Source organism: Agelaius tricolor, unplaced genomic scaffold (assembly GCF_023055355.1).
Source record: "Agelaius tricolor isolate 1412-34295 unplaced genomic scaffold, bAgeTri1.0.p SCAF_1, whole genome shotgun sequence".
Lineage (NCBI taxonomy): Eukaryota > Metazoa > Chordata > Aves > Passeriformes > Icteridae > Agelaius > Agelaius tricolor.
This window is the reverse complement of record NW_027269261.1, coordinates 87,039,215-87,058,634: the sequence shown is the minus strand read 5'-3', so window position 1 is coordinate 87,058,634 and position 19,420 is coordinate 87,039,215. Positions and strand designations below refer to the sequence as shown.

The 19,420-nt window shown below is 33.4% G+C and overlaps 1 protein-coding gene across 2 annotated transcripts in view; it reads left to right on the top strand.

Annotated features, from left to right (window-relative positions):
* Nucleotides 1–19,420, top strand: part of CSMD1 (CUB and Sushi multiple domains 1) — a 1,073,555-nt gene that overhangs the window by 906,759 nt on the left and 147,376 nt on the right. For both annotated transcript variants that reach the window (XM_071442193.1, XM_071442195.1), the window contains exons 28-34: nt 1,468–1,606; nt 3,585–3,772; nt 5,670–5,864; nt 8,233–8,349; nt 9,796–9,909; nt 11,470–11,565; nt 18,412–18,615. In XM_071442193.1, coding sequence (XP_071298294.1) covers nt 1,468–1,606; nt 3,585–3,772; nt 5,670–5,864; nt 8,233–8,349; nt 9,796–9,909; nt 11,470–11,565; nt 18,412–18,615 — 1,053 coding nt within the window. The remainder of the gene's footprint in view (nt 1–1,467; nt 1,607–3,584; nt 3,773–5,669; nt 5,865–8,232; nt 8,350–9,795; nt 9,910–11,469; nt 11,566–18,411; nt 18,616–19,420) is intronic.

The following is a 19,420-nucleotide window of genomic DNA, read 5'->3' as shown; positions in this document are numbered from 1 at the left end:
AATGTGGGTTTTCTAGGAGTAATCAACATCTGCAAATTTTTTCTGCTAGGCATAGTAATTTTTTAAATCCTTGTTATTTTGTTGCCTACTGATTTATAATTAAATGAAGACTTACTTTAGCAATGCTTAATTCCAGATAGAATATCACTGGAATAAACATAATGTTATTCCTTTCTACCAGGCATTTTGGACTGACACTATCCAAAATAGCATATCCTTAATAACATATCCATAAACAACTGCAGTCCCTCTGTTTCTCTGAAGAAAAACTACTGTGAAGGATTCAAGGATAGTTTCTCTGATTCTATGTTATTTAACAGAATTGGAGAAGCACATAATCAGCATACTATTGTCTGGATACCTTGTGTGCAGTGTACAAAGCAGTATGAAAATGCTTACTAAATATATTGGGATCATTCACAAAGTAAATATCGAAAGAAAAAATTAAAATAATGTATATGGTATCTAAATTGAGAAGATTAATATTTTTATTTTAAATAGCAATTGTAATCACTCCATGTTTCTTTAAAATCTAGTATAAAACCCCAATAAAACAAACCTAAAAGAAAGAAGGAAATAAGACAGAAAGGGAGAAAAAAACTATATACATAATTACTGTTATTCTTCCATATACTCAAGGTGACTTTGAAGCAGAAAGCAGATTAAAGTAATCATTGGTGTAGACATGACAATAGTAGAAACCTTAAGAGCTTTGTAAAGCCATTATATCTCATTTTAAAATTTTCATTAAGTCCTTACTTTTGTATGCTGACTTATAAATGGAATGGCCTGAGAAGAAATCTCTTTAAAATGTTTAATATAAATTCCAAATCCTTAGTACCAACTGTTTTGCACTATAAGTGTGTTTCTCTTAGTTTACTTGACTTGGTAAAGTAGATGCAGCCTGTCTTGACTACTTTACTTTTTTGTTAGATGTACCTTTGTTAGATTTTGTAGATGTGATATCATCTATGAGAGTAGGATTCTTTATCTGTTTAAAAGTTCGATTCATGGTAACAAAATGAATGTATTTGATTTTTGATTTGGGAAATATCTTTTAGTAAGTGAATCAAATTGATTTCTGCAACATCTTTGGTCAATAGAAACTGCAACCTGAGTCCTACTATTGAGCTTTCCCAGTTTCTAAAGTATCTTCAGTACATAAGAAATTTTAAGCATGATAGATACAGGATTAATACCAAAAATATACAGGACTTCCTATTTAACTTCTTATTTTTATTCCTTTAGAAAAATTTCTTCCTTTACGGCTTTTGCATATGAACAGAGATTACTTTTTTGGAGGAAAATTGAACATTTTTTGCTAACAAGAAGTGGGAAAGATCTGTATTAAAAAAAAAAATACTAATTTTGGTAAATGTAGAAGTAATTTTCTTCTACTTAAAAGCTAATATGTGCTTGTGAATTTAATGTGTGACTATATTCCTATTTCTTTTTACATCACGACAGCTGCATGTGGCGGAAACCTGACAGGCCCAGCAGGAGTTATTTTATCGCCTAACTATCCACAGCCTTATCCTCCTGGGAAAGAATGTGACTGGAGAATAAAAGTAAACCCTGACTTTGTCATTGCCTTGATATTCAAAAGGTACCATTTCTCTATGAATGCCTTTGTTTTAAAGGGTTTCAAATGTCAAATCTAAAAATGGCAATATTTATAATTCATTAAAGCTTCTAATTAAATTCCCTGTCTATGTCCTGGAGCCTATATCTAATATGTGCTATATCATTGATTCCAAATAATGTAAAAGAAAGATATACAGCCATATGGTACATTTGCTATCCAATATGCTCCTGAAAAACAAAACTTTCTGTGGCATATCAAATAAAAATCGTTTAAAGACCATATTAATTTGTAGAGGTGCTTGATTTATGCTATTGTAATTAATAGTTGAGACTGAAAGAGTAGTGGAAATTCTATATGTAAGTCAGTTCTTTCAGGTTTTTTAGAAGTACAGCCTAAATATACTTTGCTTAAAATGCATAGATCAGAAAAAATATTGTTCTACATAGTCAAGAGATGAAAGACACTGAGATAATATTGTTTCATAATTTTAATTATTTCCTCTGTGTTCCATAATCAACCTATATGTGTTGCATTGATTTTTACATGTTGAAGTTCATGCATATAGTCATATTCATGCATTCTGCTTGTCATTTCTAATTGAATCAGTCCTATATAATCATCTTGCTTGCTGTATCTGTGGATGCAAATGCAAATTTTTTCATTTTTTGATACTGTGTTTTAAGTGTGATTTTAAAGCTGAGAATGATAACGTTGCTGTTGACTTCAGTGGAATGCTGATGAGTTGTGATTCTTTTAGGATGAGATAGTGGTATGTTGAGAATTTTGCTGTATAATATTTGTACCCTTTCTGTGAAAAAAAAGAAAAAGGCAACATAATACCAAAATAACAACGACAACCAAACAACACCAAAATAAAATAAATTTCAGTTTCTTTAATTACAGGCTGCAGTTTATTTTATAAAAGCTATTGATAGACACAAAATTAAAGAATGGAATCCTAAGGTACTTGAAATTACATAATAAAAAATATAGTAATTCTGTTTTTCTGGTATTTTATCAAATAGCATTATTTTATGAGAATAGTTCTCGACTAATTACACTCTTGAAGATGTCACATGATAGGTGTAGTAAGCAGCATATTTCTTTGGATTGCCTAAAAACTCGACTCAAATGCTCCATTTGAAATAAGATGAAAGAAACTTACATTTACTTAGCATTCAGATTTGTTTGTGACTATTATTGCAGGGAGTATATTATGAGAAATATAATGGAGTTTTCTGTTTATGCTATACTTCCAATAAATTTTCTAAATGGTTGCAGGCCAGTAACACTCACACTTTTCAGCAGCTGAAGTTAGACAGGCCTGGAGCTCCTTGGTTTTTCTCTTGCACCCTTCTTGTAAATTGCAGTAACATTGGGCACCTTCGAGAGAGCAGGGATCTCTCCTGAAGTCACCTCACTTTCCTCTGAAAGACATTCCATTCATATTATCTTCATAATTTCTTTGTAAAACATATAAATGTAATAAAATATAGCATAACATAGATGCTTTAGTGAGAATTAATATTAATTCACATTAGTTTATCATGTCTGATATTATCTGGGTAAGAACAAAGACAAGTTCCAAGGTAATGGTCTATCCATGAAAGCATCTCATTTGTAAAATGATAAACATGTTTGTAATGGGTGGATCTAGTGTCATCCAGGTTGGCCAAATAAAAGCAGGACTTTTAATTCAAGCTACTTTTTTGGATCATTCCTTTGGTCCTCTGGTCAGAGTCAGCCTTTCTGAATCATGATTCCAAGGTCTTGAGAAAGGCGTTAAAGGTAGGTGGGAGGATATTCATAATGGCTTTTGGAAAGCTTAAGGTGTTCATATCAATGACAAAAAGAACTCCACAGTGAATTTTTTTACTGTGAATCATGTTTAAAAAGACATTTATTTCTGGAGAAGAAAATTGGCAACTGCAGTCACAGTAATGTTTAACTCATTAAAAAAAAAACCCGAAGACCTAATTATTTTTCCCTTTATTTTCAGTTTCAATATGGAACCCAGTTATGATTTTCTACATATTTATGAAGGAGAAGATTCCAACAGTCCTCTAATTGGCAGTTTTCAAGGCTCACAGGCTCCTGAAAGAATAGAGAGCAGTGGTAACAGTCTGTTTCTGGCTTTTCGCAGTGATGCTTCTGTTGGAATGTCAGGATTTGCCATTGACTATAAAGGTACTGTTCTCATTGTAGTCTAAATATAAGGGAAAAAAATTTTTGTTACTTAGCAATTATTGAGACTCAAATCTGTTTCCTTCTTTATGTACTCATAACTGAACTGCCAAATACCTTTATGCATCAATGTATGTTTTAAAACACATTTCTATTAATGTGTGAAGGAACACAGAAAACCTGTTTCATGAAATGTCTTTCACATAACTTATGCACATTTTCATTTTCCAGAAAAAAAAAAAATAAATAAAATAGGTAGAAGATGCACATCAAAAGTAACATTTGGAAAAAAGTTTGACAATAGCGAAATTCTTACCCAAGAACTTACCCAAGAACTGTCTTACCCTGACTACTTCCTCCTTCTTGTCAATACATACCAATACATTTTCCTTTCCACATTGTTTTCAATCTACAAATGCATTTTTTAATTAATACTACTGGATAGTATTTACATTTTTTTTTTGCAGAAGATGCCTCTTACTAGATAGGGACTGGGATATGCTGACTGTTTTTTAAAGCCAGACAATCACTGAAGACGCTGGTTTCTTTTTCTTTTCCAGTCACAGATGTTGTCAGTGGCTTAATTATAATCTTTGCTGAGTTTTATCAAGCTGTTTTTCAGCAGCAGAAGTGCTGACTCAGCTTCTTATTCTTGGCAATTGAAGGAAACCACATTAATATACATGTTAAGAATGAAGAACAAAAAGATCTAAGAAATACAGAAAAAATATACCTATAAAAGAAAAAGGAGTGAAAAAGAACTATAAAATAATATTTATATTTAGTCTTCATCTGTCATCCAGCATAATGCATTATTCTCCATGTGTGCAAGGTTCTTCTTCCCAAATTAATTTTCATATTGCCATAGATGAAATATTAGACTATTTGTCCCCATCTAAACAAAATATCAAAAATGGAAAACAATTTGTTCCAGGAAGTCTGCAAGGAAAGAAAATGAGATGTTGAGCAGTAGGAGATAAAGATGGCGATTGAAAATATGCATGCACATTTTCACTGTGTCTATGTTTTGTTCTCAGCATAGTGTGATATGAGTTCCTCTATGCAACTGAGAGTTAGATGAAATTATAATGAGATAAAAATAAAAGATACAAGAACAGAATACTGTATTTTAAAAAGTTATTGTACTCAACGGACAGTATATTTTTCAGTATATTTTTGCCTAATAATTTAATATTTTTCGGATGTGTTATTATTACTATTATTTAGTACTTTATATAAATTGTATAAAATTATAGAACAGTTTTGAGTTGGAAGGGTCTTAAAGATCATCTAATTCCAACCCCCCTGCCATGGTAGAGACACCTTCCTCTAGACTGGGTTGCTCAAAGCCCCATCCAGCCTGACCTTGAACACTTCCAGGGAGGTGACATCCCAAACTTCTCTGAGCAACCTGTTCCGTGCCTCACCACCCTCATGGTAAAGGATTACTTCCTTATATTTTATCTAAACCCACCCTCTTTCAGTTTGAAGCCACTCTTCCTTGTCCTATCACTGCATTCCCTTGTTGTTTACTACCTCAGCCTTTTCCATGTCCTGGGTAACCAGGTCTCCCATTTCTTTCTGGAAAGGACTCACATTTTCCCTAGTCTTCCTTTTGTCACAAATATACATAGAGAAGTGGTGAATTCTAGAACTGGTCATTCTTCTTCTAAATACTAAATATGAAACTTTATTGGAGTAGTTCAGCTTCATTATAATTTCCTCTTCCAGATAATCAATCTTAAGCAAACATCCATGATACATGATTCAACAAGAATAATATATTAATAAGCTGTTGAATAAATTAAACTGCCTGAAAAAAAAACACTGAGAATAGTTTGTTTTGCCTTTTTTTTTTAATTAAAAGTATATATAGATTTTCTGTGATTCATTTTAACAGAAAAGCCACGGGAAGCTTGTTTTGATCCTGGAAACATCATGAATGGTACAAGAATTGGAACAGACTTTAAGCTTGGTTCAACTATTACTTACCAGTGTGATTCTGGATATAGGATTATTGAACCTTCAACTATAACGTGTGTAATTGGTGCAGATGGAAAGCCGGCTTGGAACAGAGCATTACCATCTTGTAATGGTATGTACTGTTTTCTTACCACTTCCCTTGTCTGCCCAGTTAATTCAATTTCTCAGTCCCTAAGGCTATTTCCACTATTTCTACACATACATCTTGTGAAAAAAAAAAGAGATAAAAAAATAAGAATTAAGATGAGCTTTGGAGTATACCTTAGTCAATAATATATTAAGTATTTAAAAATGTCTTAAACTCTAGAATCAACACATGTTCATATAATGATTGAAAGGTTATATGTAAGATTCTTTGCACACCCAGTATTATTTAGAATAAATAATATCTACAACCATCTCAATGCTGCATTAATTGTCACCTTAGAATAAGAATTATAGTTACTGAGGCAGAAAATAAGAGTGACATCTCAGAGCTGTGGCTGGCTAATTTATCTCCTATTCCTTGTTTCAGTGTTTGTGTTGTGTATATATATATGTGGAACAGTTTTAACAAATCAAAAAGTAGTTACATATAGTTAATAAAGTCCATAAAGTATTAATTTATTTATGTTGAAAAATAATCTTCATAATTTAATTCAAAAGAATTCAAAATAATCTCCTTCAAAATTTTAGATTTTAATTGCAGAAAAACACAATTTAGAAGGAAATGTTTCTATAACTCCATAACTTTAGAGTTTGTTTTAAATGAAGTGTGATACACTTTCATTGCAATAAAATGTTCATGACTTGAGAATTTCATGGGGTAATCAGACTTTTTAGCATAATTCTAATATCCTCAAAGCAAGAAGAGAAGAAAATAATGAAGATTTAAATTCATGCCATGAACTAATTCCTTGTGATATTTGAGTTTCACCTCAGCCACATAATCCTATTCTGCCTACTGATAGATCAAGCTTCTCACCTTCTATCATTACATTGGATTTTTGAATAATTCACATAAGCAGCTAAGAGAAGATGTGGATTTGTAGTATTAATTGCTGCCTTTTTGTATAAGGAAGTCAGACTTGTGCAGATATTTCAAGCATGATTTTAAAGACCCGTTAGGGAGGAGAAAGAACAGTTCTGCTCAGCAAGGGCTAAGAGTCAAGCATATCCAAAGCACAAGCTCACTCACCAGGCAGAGCTCCACACCACATGAGCCAGGTCTGCAGGGCCAGAGGTTGGTTAAAGGGTCCTTTCACAGCCCCTCACCGATGACCTTGTTGTCACCTGGGACACAGGTCCTCCTCTGAGTCAGTTTCCAGGAAGCTGTTAGGTTGTATGTACTCTGCTATATGCAAGGTGCCCTCAGCAGGGTAACATTGATTTACTTTGTGTTTAATAGTGGAATGATATCTTCATTGCTTAAAAGCAAATTATTGTGACGGTGCTATTTTTAAATAACCTTATTTATCTGTTTATTTATTTATAAAATAATTTCATTATTGTTTTCTTGGGTAAGATAACTTCTTCCAACAATCTGGTGAAAACTATTGTTTTTTATGAAATCATTTCTCACAATAAAAAAACACTGAATTGCATGTAACTAATTTAATACAAGACTTATATTGATAGGAAGCCAGGATTTTCCGAAATGCAAGAAGAGTAACAGCAGTACTTTGTTTTCAGTGTATAGAAATCTATTCACTCAATATACAGCACAAGGAGATATTGGAACTTGAAAATAGCCCCTCCATCTGTCCCTTAATATGCCACATTTACAGCCTGCACATGGAGGAACGTGCCATGCATGCACTGTTCATTGTTTTTCTCGTGATACAGACAGAACTACTGCTCATGTAAATGTTGACTTGTGTTGGGGATTTGAGCTCCACTATTCTTAAATATGCCTTCTAACTCCTGTAGCTCTAAAAAGTTTCTCTTAATTTTCTGTTGCCTTTATTTTTTGCATACATATGAAGCCAAAGATTTTTTTATATGTATAATCTAATGTGCAATTTTCGTAATCATCTAGGAAGATATGAAAATAAAGCAATTCAAGCGATACTTTCACAAAGCAGAATTTTTGTCATTCTGTAGGGAAGTGTGAGCATATCTATGTATTCCTCAGTGCCATTTTTAATGCAATACCATATATTTCCCTGACCTGTTTTTAACATGGATAAATATAAACAGATATTTAAATGAAAACCCAATCTAAAGCCTGTGTTTACAGTATCTTTCAATTAAATAACTTATATTTCCAATTCTATGTGAATACTTGTAGTCAAGTAAAACTTTCATGAATTCTAATTTTCAAGAAATTATAATAAAATTATCTCTTGAGAAAGAACACTAGATATTTCAGAACAGGAAAACCAAACAAAAGCAAAACCAGCAAAGTGTCATTTTGTGATCTTTAGATTTTTTTTTTTTCAGATGTAACTAATATAGACAGCTTTAATTAATATAACATGTTTCTCTGTATTTGTTTCCAGCACCATGTGGAGGGCAGTATACTGGATCAGAGGGAGTGGTTTTATCACCAAATTATCCTCATAATTACACTGCTGGACAGACTTGCCATTATTCAATAACTGTCCCTAAAGAATTTGGTAAGAATTTCTTCTATTGATTTATCAATCATTATCATTGTCCTACATTGTCAATCATTATCATTGTCCATGTTTAAATGTCCTTTATTTGCAGTAATGACATTAGGTTTACGTGGTATTGCAAATTACTTATAAAACTAAATATATTCCTGATATGGAAAATGATTCTAGGATTTTAACCTTTTACTTCTCCCTAGAGTAACCAACTGACTTCAGATAAGACATCTATGTTTTCTATCTAAGTATATCCTGAGTACCTTCATTGTTTACATTATTCATCATCATAGGATAATCATTCATTCATGCTTCCTGCAAAGTAAAATCAGGTGTCAGCAAAAAAGTTCTTACATTCCTCTTACTTTCTAAATTTTGTCTTTCATGTTATAAAAAGGGTGAGATGAGTGGAATTACATTTGTTTAACATGTACAAGTGGAAGCAATTCTGCATGAAAGTACCAGAAATGCTTGTGAAAAATCACAAAACTGATTATTCCAGTGTGTCTAAATACTTGAAAAGAATCTCTAAAACTCAAACAATTGTATGTTAGGTGTAGTTTCCTGCAAAGCAGGTTTTTCCTAAGTCCAGACAAATAGCAGTAAGATTCATTTTACTACTTATTTACCAAGAGGCTTAATTCACAACAACTTAGTGCATTTGGTACATTTTGTGTACAATGAAACCTGTAAGGACTCAGATGTAAACAAAATATAGATGTCTAGAATGACAAAATAATATTTTTATTGACTTGTTTTTATTTCATATTTCTATTGCTAGATGATATTTGAATTTGGGGAACTATTCGATATTTAGTGAGATGTAATATTAAATAATTTATTAATATACTTTAAATTATGTACAGATGAAGTGCAAATTAAGTGTAGCAGTATTTCAAAGCTGGTAACACACTGGTATTTTTTAATATTTGATCAGTTTTTATAGCATTCTGAGAAATTAAGTACTAATGCAAATTTAAAAATTTGACAAATCAGTAGGTTTAAAAAAAATCCCTTAGATTAAAGCCAGGTAAGCAACTAATCCTATGTGATAATAGAGGATCCTTAATAGTTGCTATATTTGGCAATGTAGTTTTGGTACAAACCTTTCTGTTTAGATATTCCGTTTTCTTATTCTCATAGGTACCTAAACAATAAGACTTGTTTGACTGGAGTTTTGGTGAAAGCATAATTTAATAAATTTGCTTTTAATTAAATTATGGAAATAACAAAACCAAAAAAAATATTCTTCCATGTAAATATAATGCAGCTGTTTTATCACATTAGACAATTATATAAGTTGGAAAAGTTTATACAGGAATTCATTAATAAATAAGACAAACAGAAATATGTCCTTAAATTCAATTTTGAATACTAAGTTCTTCTTTTATCTCCTCTCTTTTTATTTTTTTTTCCTCTCTATCTTTTCTCTTTAATTTTTTTTTAATTTAGTTGTGTTTGGACAATTTGCCTATTTTCAGACGGCTTTGAATGATGTGGCAGAATTATTTGATGGAGAAAACTCTCAGGCTAGACTTCTTAGTTCTCTGTCTGGATCCCACTCAGGTAATTAATAAAGAAGTATACATTTCTTACACAGCTCCATATGGGAAAAAATAATCAGGAGAATGGTATGAATTTACTTTGGAAATAAAATTATTTGAACAGGAGGCTAAGGGAAGTGGAATACCCTTCTAAATCTTTGAATCAAGACATTATTTCGGAACATATGCTTAGGCAAGAACTGATCCTGGGGTAGGTGTAGAAAAAGTTGAATGAAGTTCTCAGATCGCTATGTAAGAGGGCAGATTGGATGGTATAAATGTCCCTAAACATTTTGAAATACACATCTACATATTCTGAATGGCTAATTTACACAAATTACTTGTATTTACAAAATGCAATTATCTGTATGCAAACATGCACTTAGACTAAAAGCAGGCCAGCTGTTGCATTCAGGTAACGATAGCAAAAGGTTGACCCTGTGAAATCATAATTAAGCTTATATGGATTGCAACATGATCAAATTTCCAATGTGTGCATATATAATGAATGTGTTCATATTCAGTGATATGTAAGTGTATTTTTTATATTTCTGCAGCTATTAATGTGTTTTGTTAAGCATTTCTAGTATTTTGGAGAGTTTACTGTTTTTGGAGCACAGGGCTATTTGTGGCTTCTTGGTTTTTACTTTGAATAATTGGATAAATACTTAATAGGAAAGAATGTAACACATCTATTTGATTTATAGTATTTAAACTTCTGGTTTTTATTTATTACTTGTGGCATATCTGATTTTCATTGATTCAGGATAGGATTCTCCTACATGGAATCTCTAGTTGCAATAATATAAAATTAACCAAAGTGAAAGACTTAGATACTTAGTTATAGATGATGTTTTAAATCATCATTCATTTCTGAAGAATTTCATAAAATATGGGTTCATACAGTACAGGGAGAATAAAAACAGTAGTCATATGTAGTGGAATTGTTGTAGAACTAGTGCAATTTTGTCTATAGTGTTTCATTATTGAACTTTTATCATGACTCCTGACAAATATGCCAGGAAAGGAGATAAAGTACATTAAATATTTTTATTAATCCTCAAATCAGAAATAAAATTTGCAATGCCATACAAAAGTTAATAATGTAATATGGTTCATGTGTGACCACATATTTATTGAATCCACTACATAAAGCAAGTCATGAGTTTGCTCTCTCTGTTTTAGTCTTGAAATTGTAAACATTCCATGGAGTTTCCTGTGGCATTTCAACTACTTTTCTTTGATTAATGCATTTTGCAAGGCAAAACAGTCACAGAGAAGAGTTAACTAAAAAGTCTTCTAATAATTTTGGCCCCAAGCAGCAGTAGGATTCTTGTCATGTAGTTTATTGGAGCTCTAGTTCCAGCTGCTGCAGTAAATTCCAGAAGGTTTCTCTTGTTGAATCATGAAGTCTTTTTATTCTGGCAATGGCAAATTTAATTTTGTGCAATGTTATTTATGTTTTCTTTAGCTATAGAGGAAAACATGAAACTGAGTGTTTTAACAGCATATTTAATTATGTATTGAAGAGCTATAACTGTTGTTTCTGGTTTGTGTATTTATTTTCTGTTTCCACTTGTAGGAGAGACATTGCCTTTGGCTACATCTAATCAAATTCTTCTGCGATTCAGTGCTAAGAGTGGGGCATCAGCCAGGGGGTTTCACTTTGTTTACCAAGGTAAACATGTCTACTTTTGGTGGAAGACACTGGTACCAATTTCATTAATTGTATGATTTTTAATTCTGCATAAGCCTTAATGTATTTCTTTAAATGTGAGTATAGTCTCAACCTTTTTCCAGAGATCAGGGACTTCTCCTGCTGGCAGACTGGCTTTCTAACAGCTGTTGTCTGTTTTTCCTGTCTTGCCCACAGACTTGAGTATGTCCAGCCTTTCTCAGTAGTTGCCAATCTGTTGCTCCCTTACTGCTGAGTGAGCTCAAGGGGTTTAGGAATGTGCTTAATTGTATTAGTCTTTCTCAATATTCCCAGTTGATTTTTCAAGAGCTTTTGTTCAGGCCGCTAAGGATTCTGTCTTGAAGAGCTCGGAGAGAAAATTGCTGTGGCAGAGACCATCAATTTCAGTACTGAAGTGTGGGTGGGAGACTTTCTGGTCTGCTTCTGACCCAGATGAACTTGAGGGGAGACATTTTGTGCATGTCTGGACACTGCAGCTGAAATACAAGAATGTCACAGCATGGCTAAGTCTGTTAGCATTCTGCTGGGCAGCTGAGTACACTTAGCTGATCTATGAGTCTTGAATGCAGTCTGGTGACACCAGGAGCATTGCTTACAGATTCACTGCCTGTAAAGGAGCAAATGCAGTCCCAAAGGGACTGACTTCTGGGCAGCTCACTAGATGTATTGCATACACACCCAGTAAGCTTAATGAGACACTCACTGCACAACTTTACTAAAGTGAAGCGTAAAAGTTCTAGTGTCCTAGTTTGACAGAACAAATAAATGGAAAGAACTGTGTCACCTCAAGAATATTTCCACAGTTTAAAGAAGCTGGTTAGGACTGATTGTTAAGCCTTCTGACTCCTGTGTTTATAGAAAGATGCACATGACTGCATCTCCTTTGGATATATATCAAGATACTGTTACTCATCAAAAGTATCTTACATACACCTGCATTAAAACTTATCCAAAATTAACTGTAAAACAGGTCTATAAACTTTGGAGTTAGAAAAGAGCTTTCAGCATTTGAGTTCTTATCCATTTGCATATGAATGACATTTGACTGAAGTGTTACTTTTTACTGCCTTTGAAAAATTCATAGCAATAAAACCCCATGATTCTATTAGCTGTATATATACAGACATGGAGTGCTATTGAACAGGAAGTCTCCAAGGGAGCACAATGCTATGCCTCATTTCAGACATTTATACTTTTATTAACTGTAAGAAATAGATTTTAACAAATAGGAGCAAAATGAGACAGAAAAAGTCACTTTATTTGTCTCAGAAAAATCATGAAGCTATTTAAATGCCATGGGATTTTAATATATTTTAAAATATATCTTAAGAGCTTTACTAAATATATTTATATATATATATGCATATATTGGTTAATGAGTTAGTGGTATTTAATAAACTCTATCTTTTTGAGATTTTTTTTCCTCTTCTTATAAAGCATGTGATCATACTTCCAATGACTACCTGCTTGCTAGCCTTTTAAATACTTTAGAAATGACATCCACTCTCACACTGAACATAGTAATCTCGTCTGCAAAGTCGATCATTTTATTTATTGCCCTCTATTCCAGGTTGACCTTCTTCCCTGTTCACTTTTCCACTGGGCTGATTTCAATTTTGTTTCACGGTGGTATGAAACATTTACTGAAAAATGGAGGATAATTACTATAGAAAATGGAATGCCTCTCTGACACAGTTTGAGAAGTCTAGGTTGACAACACTATAGGTAAAAGCTAAAAGGAAGGCTCAAGGGAGAAAAAGCTATTGCTTGCCTTATTTCACATTCTTTCTGGTTTGAGCAACCCACAGATAGGGGCTTTAGCTTCTGATTCAGTTTTAATGGCTTTTGTGATGCCACTTTCTCAAAAACTTTTTTTATCTGGATATATCATCTATGACATAATTTCTTTTCTCAGATGATCACATTTCCTTGTAATTAATGCAATAGGTAAAGAGTGTCTGTAATAAGAGACTAAATAAATATTGAGCCTTCCAAAATGTTAGGGTCAGGTATGTTGATATATGCTAAGAACAACCACATGTAAAAAGATTGGGATTTTTTCAGGCTTTCTTATGCTTGTCTTCCTGCTATGACATCACCTAAGAAACAAGAGTTTATATTTTTTATAACTCAGGCTGCAGCAGTACAAAGTTCCTTCCTGAAAAAGTAATTACTTTTCTACAATCCAAATATTGATGGGGTTTTAATATTTATCTTTTTTTACTTGTTACACAATACATGAACTAGTTTATTAGGTCAATTGATATTTTAAAGAGGATTATTAAGAAAGTTAGTACACTAGGATGAAGAAGACAAGACAAAAATAAGAGTAAAAGAAGATTGTGGCTTTAACAATCAAGTTGATCTAATTTGTAACAAAAATAAAATGCACAGCAACACGTTGTCTGCTAAATGTAATTAGAGAGCAGAACTAAGTCTGTTAGTATTACTTTTTTATATGTGCTACCACAACACATTATGTTCTGCTTTAAAACAGACATCCTGGAGAGGTGATTGATGCCCTGAGCCTGTCAGTGTTGAAGAGGTATTTGAAAAATGTCCTTAATAACATGTTTTAACTTGGTCAGTCCTGAATTGGAAAGGCAGTTGGATGATTGCTGTTGGTCTCTTCCAACTGAAATAATCTTGGAGTCATTTCAGCTGAGCTGTCAGTTGTGTCACCTTTTAAAGTAACAGACCTTTTTCCCTAATTTTTTATAGACATTAGAAACTATGCTACATTTTTCCATGAACTATTTAAATATCATTTTAAGCAGTGTGAGGAAATAAGGAACTACCTTACTTTGTTGTTATCTATAGCTTGCATTGCATCTATTCTTAAGGCAGTTCTTTTTAAAACTGAGGTGGGGGAGAGGGGGATTAAAAAAATGGTGATTTTGTATCTTTAGCATTTCTTGTCTCACAGTAACCATTAACAGAGTATTAGTAAAACTTCTGAAAAACTGAGCAAAATGCCAATTTTAAATGTCATTGAGTGTTTCTTGCTGGCAATAGAATAATTTGATACAACTGCAGCCATGGATGATTCTGGCTGTGAGGGCTGATCTCAGTAAAATGTCAGCTTTTAGTCTGAAAAAGTATTTCTGGTATATGAACTAATTCAAGAGTAAACTACTAGTAAAGTGCCCCTACATTTGCTATCATGTCAGAGATATCTTGCTCACAGGAAAATAACTTTCATAAGGGAATATTATAATGAAACCAGATGATCTGGCATTCTGCGTTGACAGGTGCTAAAAGGTGTAGTTACACAAAAAAAAGTGTAGATTACTAGTGCATGTATGCAAATTTCCCAATTTATTACTATTACTGTTACTGAAAGTTATAAGAAGTTCTTAAATCTGACTGAAAGTGTCCTTTGCCTGCACAGCTGTTGTAGGTATTCTCCAGATGTGGTTGCTAGGCAAGGTTAGAGAAACAGGAAGGATTTTTTTTCTATAGTTTACTCTCTTTTAAAAATTTGAGTGAAAAAATACATAGGGAAAGATGGTATTCCCATAGGAAGCTGAGCAAGAGTTCTTTCACACAATGAATGGAAAATACTTCAGGAGCAATGCTGAAATTTTCAGTTGATGTAGCCTCTTGGGTAAGACAGATAAGCTTTGACATGTGAGAAGCTAGAAGTTTAACTAGCAGGTGGCTGAGGTTGTGACCTGTGTGGGAGGAGGCCTTAAGCCACCATGAGCCATTCACAAACAGCATCCTGTGAAGCTGGTATAAGCAATCTCTCACATGCCTACATTCCCTCTAGTCAGAGGAATGTGTGGTGCTCAGAAATATTTGAGAGTGACAACTGCTTTGGGGCAGAGGTGCTCCTGGGTAGTGCTGCTGGAGGGATTGTTGGAGGTGCTCTTGGAAAGAGGCACTCCCTGCCAAAGGGCTTGTACTTCTAAAGGGGCTGTGGCCTGTGGGGCACAGCTGCTTGAGTGAGAACACCTCAGAGGGGTTGGCAGCCTGTGGAAGTACTATTCTGCACTAGGGGACATCTTTGAGGAACTGTAGCCCATGGATGACCCACACTGGAGGAGAAACATTCAGAAACAGGGTGATGTGGAAACCTGAAGAAGCAAAAAGGAGGAGAAAGATGAGTAAAATGCTAAATAGATTGTTAGGGGAGGTGGGGAAAGGCAAAAAGAAAGCACATACCCCAACTTCCTGTGCTGCCTCTCACCTCATTGGTACAACAAAGATGGACACAAGAAGTTGAGAAAAAGGAGGAGAAGACAGGTGTTTGAAGTTAAACCTGAGCCTGATGAGAATGAAGTAAAACTATTTAATTACCTTGATTGATTTTTGTGTCCTCTTTCTTTTTAGTTCCTGAATCAGTGATCAGAAACTTGTGTAAAATTGGCAACAAATTAAGCGTAATTAAGTTTTAATTTCCTGAATATAAACTGGTTTGTCCACAAGAATATACTGAGCCCTTTTCTGTCACATAATTGTGAATTATTTATCTCATGACCAAAATGCCCATTTGAACAAGTAGGCCTGACCAAGGGATGGATAATGCTGAATTACATGGCAGAAGTTGTAGTTCCAAGCACTTCCAAGCATATAGGCTGTTAGTCCAAATAAAAGAGCAAAAGAGAGCAAAATGGGTCAGCTGAATTGACTTGGCAGTCTACATCTGACCTGCAGGTTATCATCAGGAAGAACTGTGACTGTGAAATCCTTGAACTATGGTTTCATCATTTTCCTTCCACACGTGCAGAAGGGTTTCCTGACAGGGTTAGAACTGCATGCAGGAACAAGTTTCATAGACCATCTGTGTGATACTGAGGTCCTGTTGAGAATTTAATGACAAATTCCTATTTATTTGAACAAAGGCAGGTATATTAAGTTTGCTGAAAGGTAAGTTGTTTGTTTAAACTGTGTAAGGTGTTTAAACGTTTTAAAAACATAATAAAATGGATTTGCTTTTGTTTTGCCATATTGTGCATTTACCCAGGAGTATGCTAGTTTACCTCTGACCATTCTTTATATCCTGAGTACATTTTACAACTTTCTGTAGCTTTCAAGGTAAAAATCTGCAACCAACCAACTTACTAATTTAGAAGAAAAATACATATTACAGTATGTCTCACTTTGTCTGACTAATCAATTCACTGCATATTATAAAAAAGAGAATGTATTTTTCTATTATTGATGGTATTAATTATTTCTAAATCTTCTTAGAAAAAGCTTTTCTCTACATTCAGTAATACTTGGGCATGCTTAACTGTTATATATGGTAGCAATGCTTAAACTGGTAAAACATAATGTAGTAATAAATGACAACTTTCATTGTTCTGCTAAAACGTGTTGCATGTTAAATGCTAGATTTAAGATAAAATTGATTTCAATTACTGTTCTGTATCCAACTTGTTAAGAAATGTTAATTTTTAGAGCATTTACAAGTACTTAAAACTTAATTATGATTCTGAATGGAGCAAATGACAGTATAAGAAAATAGGATGAGTGTAAAGTTATCAATATTAAAATAAGTATGTATAAGCTCTATACACCTTGTCTTTTACTTGGCAACCAGGGTAGCTGAACAGTGTGGTGGGGGTGTGTACAGTTGTGCCCATGAACAGATAGAAATGTCACTCTTCACTCTTACAGGTCAGCAAAGGAATTTAAACATAATGCAGTAAAATAAAACTAAATATAGCTATGATTCTGTTTACATTAGTGAGCCAGAAGCACCGTGCTTGGAAATCTTCCAGGAATAAAGTGTAACACTCATCTTCTTTTTTTTTTCTCCTTCCTGGTGCCATTTTATGTTGTTTACTTAAGGATTAAATGGCAGGCATTTTTCGTGGTATTCATACTTTCATGGTATTTCGTACTTATTCATATCTAGATGCAGTGTCACTCTAAAACTAATTCTTGAAAAAACAAAGCTGATGAAACAAAGCTTTTGAAAATGCTGCTCACACAGAAAAATTTCATATATTTAATAAGATTATTTTTACTTTTATTTTATTATACTGTAAAACATAGATGATATTGCACACTGTCATTTTCTAGATAAATAGTTTGTTTTTAAATTGGCTTTTACTAACTGCCTGCAAAATGGCATGTAGTAAGAGCAAGTTTTATATATGAACAACAGGCACAATAGCAAAAGTCAGTAGGCATAAAAAATACCTGTTATCAAGAAGTGTTTATGAATAATGAAGCCAAAGGGAAAACTATCCCATGAGCTTCTAATGAATGTTATTATTTTGCTCTTTATATATTGTTTGCAGTCTTTTAACTGTTCTTGTATCACATCAGGTTTATGAATTCCCAGACATTATTGGTAAAAATAATTGTTGTCAAAAGAAAACACTGGAGAGTGTATTGTTATCACTTTATGTTTTCCAATATGATAAATCAAATATTTTTCAGATTTTACATTTTCTTTATATCTGATTAGCTACACCATAAGATTTTTTTGGGCTTCAAATGAGAAAGTTCTAGTGAGAAGCCAAAGGCCCCATGTTTATTAAATGAAGTAGGTGGTAGATGTAGTATCCTGTCATTGAAGAGGGCCACAGAAACACCCACTGATCTTCTCAAGCCTAAAGCTGTGCATCCAAAGTCAAAATGTCTCCGAGCTGCCACGGCACTCATATGACTGTACACAGGCACAGCCCAAAACCCCATTCCAGCTAATAGCCATGAAAGCATTAGTCCGTTCTTTGAGAATACAGAAGCAGAACAAGTAACATGAATTAAGCTCTGTCCTACAAGAAACAATCAGCATTTTTAGTGGCCTATTTTTTTTTATTATGAGTGTCATTTGTGTTCATGACTTTATATTTTTCTCTCTGTATACAGCTGTTCCACGCACAAGCGATACACAGTGTAGCTCAGTTCCGGAGCCTAGGTATGGAAGGAGAATTGGCTCTGAGTTTTCAGCAGGCTCTGTTGTTCGATTTGAGTGCAGTCCTGGCTATCTGCTACAAGGCTCAAAAGCTATCCGATGTCAGTCTGTACCAAATGCCTTAGCTCAGTGGAATGACACAGTACCAAGCTGTGTAGGTAAGCAATTCCATTTACATTGTCTGTTCTGTCACATGTCTCTGAATTAGGATTCAGGAATTGTTTCAGAAAATAGTATTTAACCCATATATTCACTCTCCTTCGATTAATATCAGTCATGCCCAATTTAAAAGAGCAGTTTTCCATATCAAGAAATAATTGAGTACCAGCTGGCTCATAGGCAGTATATTGTTTCATATAATGACTTAGATTATATGAACAAGTGTGATGCACATTTTCTTGAACATTCATTATTTTCATGACTTATCTACAGCTTGAAATACAAGACAGAATTTAATTCTCCAGAAGTGTCTTTACCTGTTTTATTACACAGTGCTTGTGTATTTCTATCACACATAGGATAATGATTTCTTTTTTCAAGCAAAAGCATAGTGTACATTGAATGATAATAGCATTTTTAAGTAAAACTGATTTTCAAGCACAGGTCTGTCAATAGACCTGCAGTGAAGTGAAGTTTTTTTTGGTAAACATTGAAATATTTTTACCTTCTCCCTATTTGGATTTTTATTCAAAATTTGCTATTCCTAGGAATTTACTCTAGCATTAATTAGAGTGTTCTAAAAATAAATGCAGGTATCCTATTTTCTGTATATTCTTTTGGGGTTTTTTGTTCTGTATTTTTGGTGGGTTTTTTTTTGTTTGGTTGGTTGGTTGATTTTGGGGGGTTTGGGTGTTTTGTTGTTGTTGTTGTTCTGTTTTCCTGAACTTTAAAGAACCAAATGTGTATACACTAAAAAATATTTAATGTACTACACCACTTTATCAACTAGATCCAATATTGTAA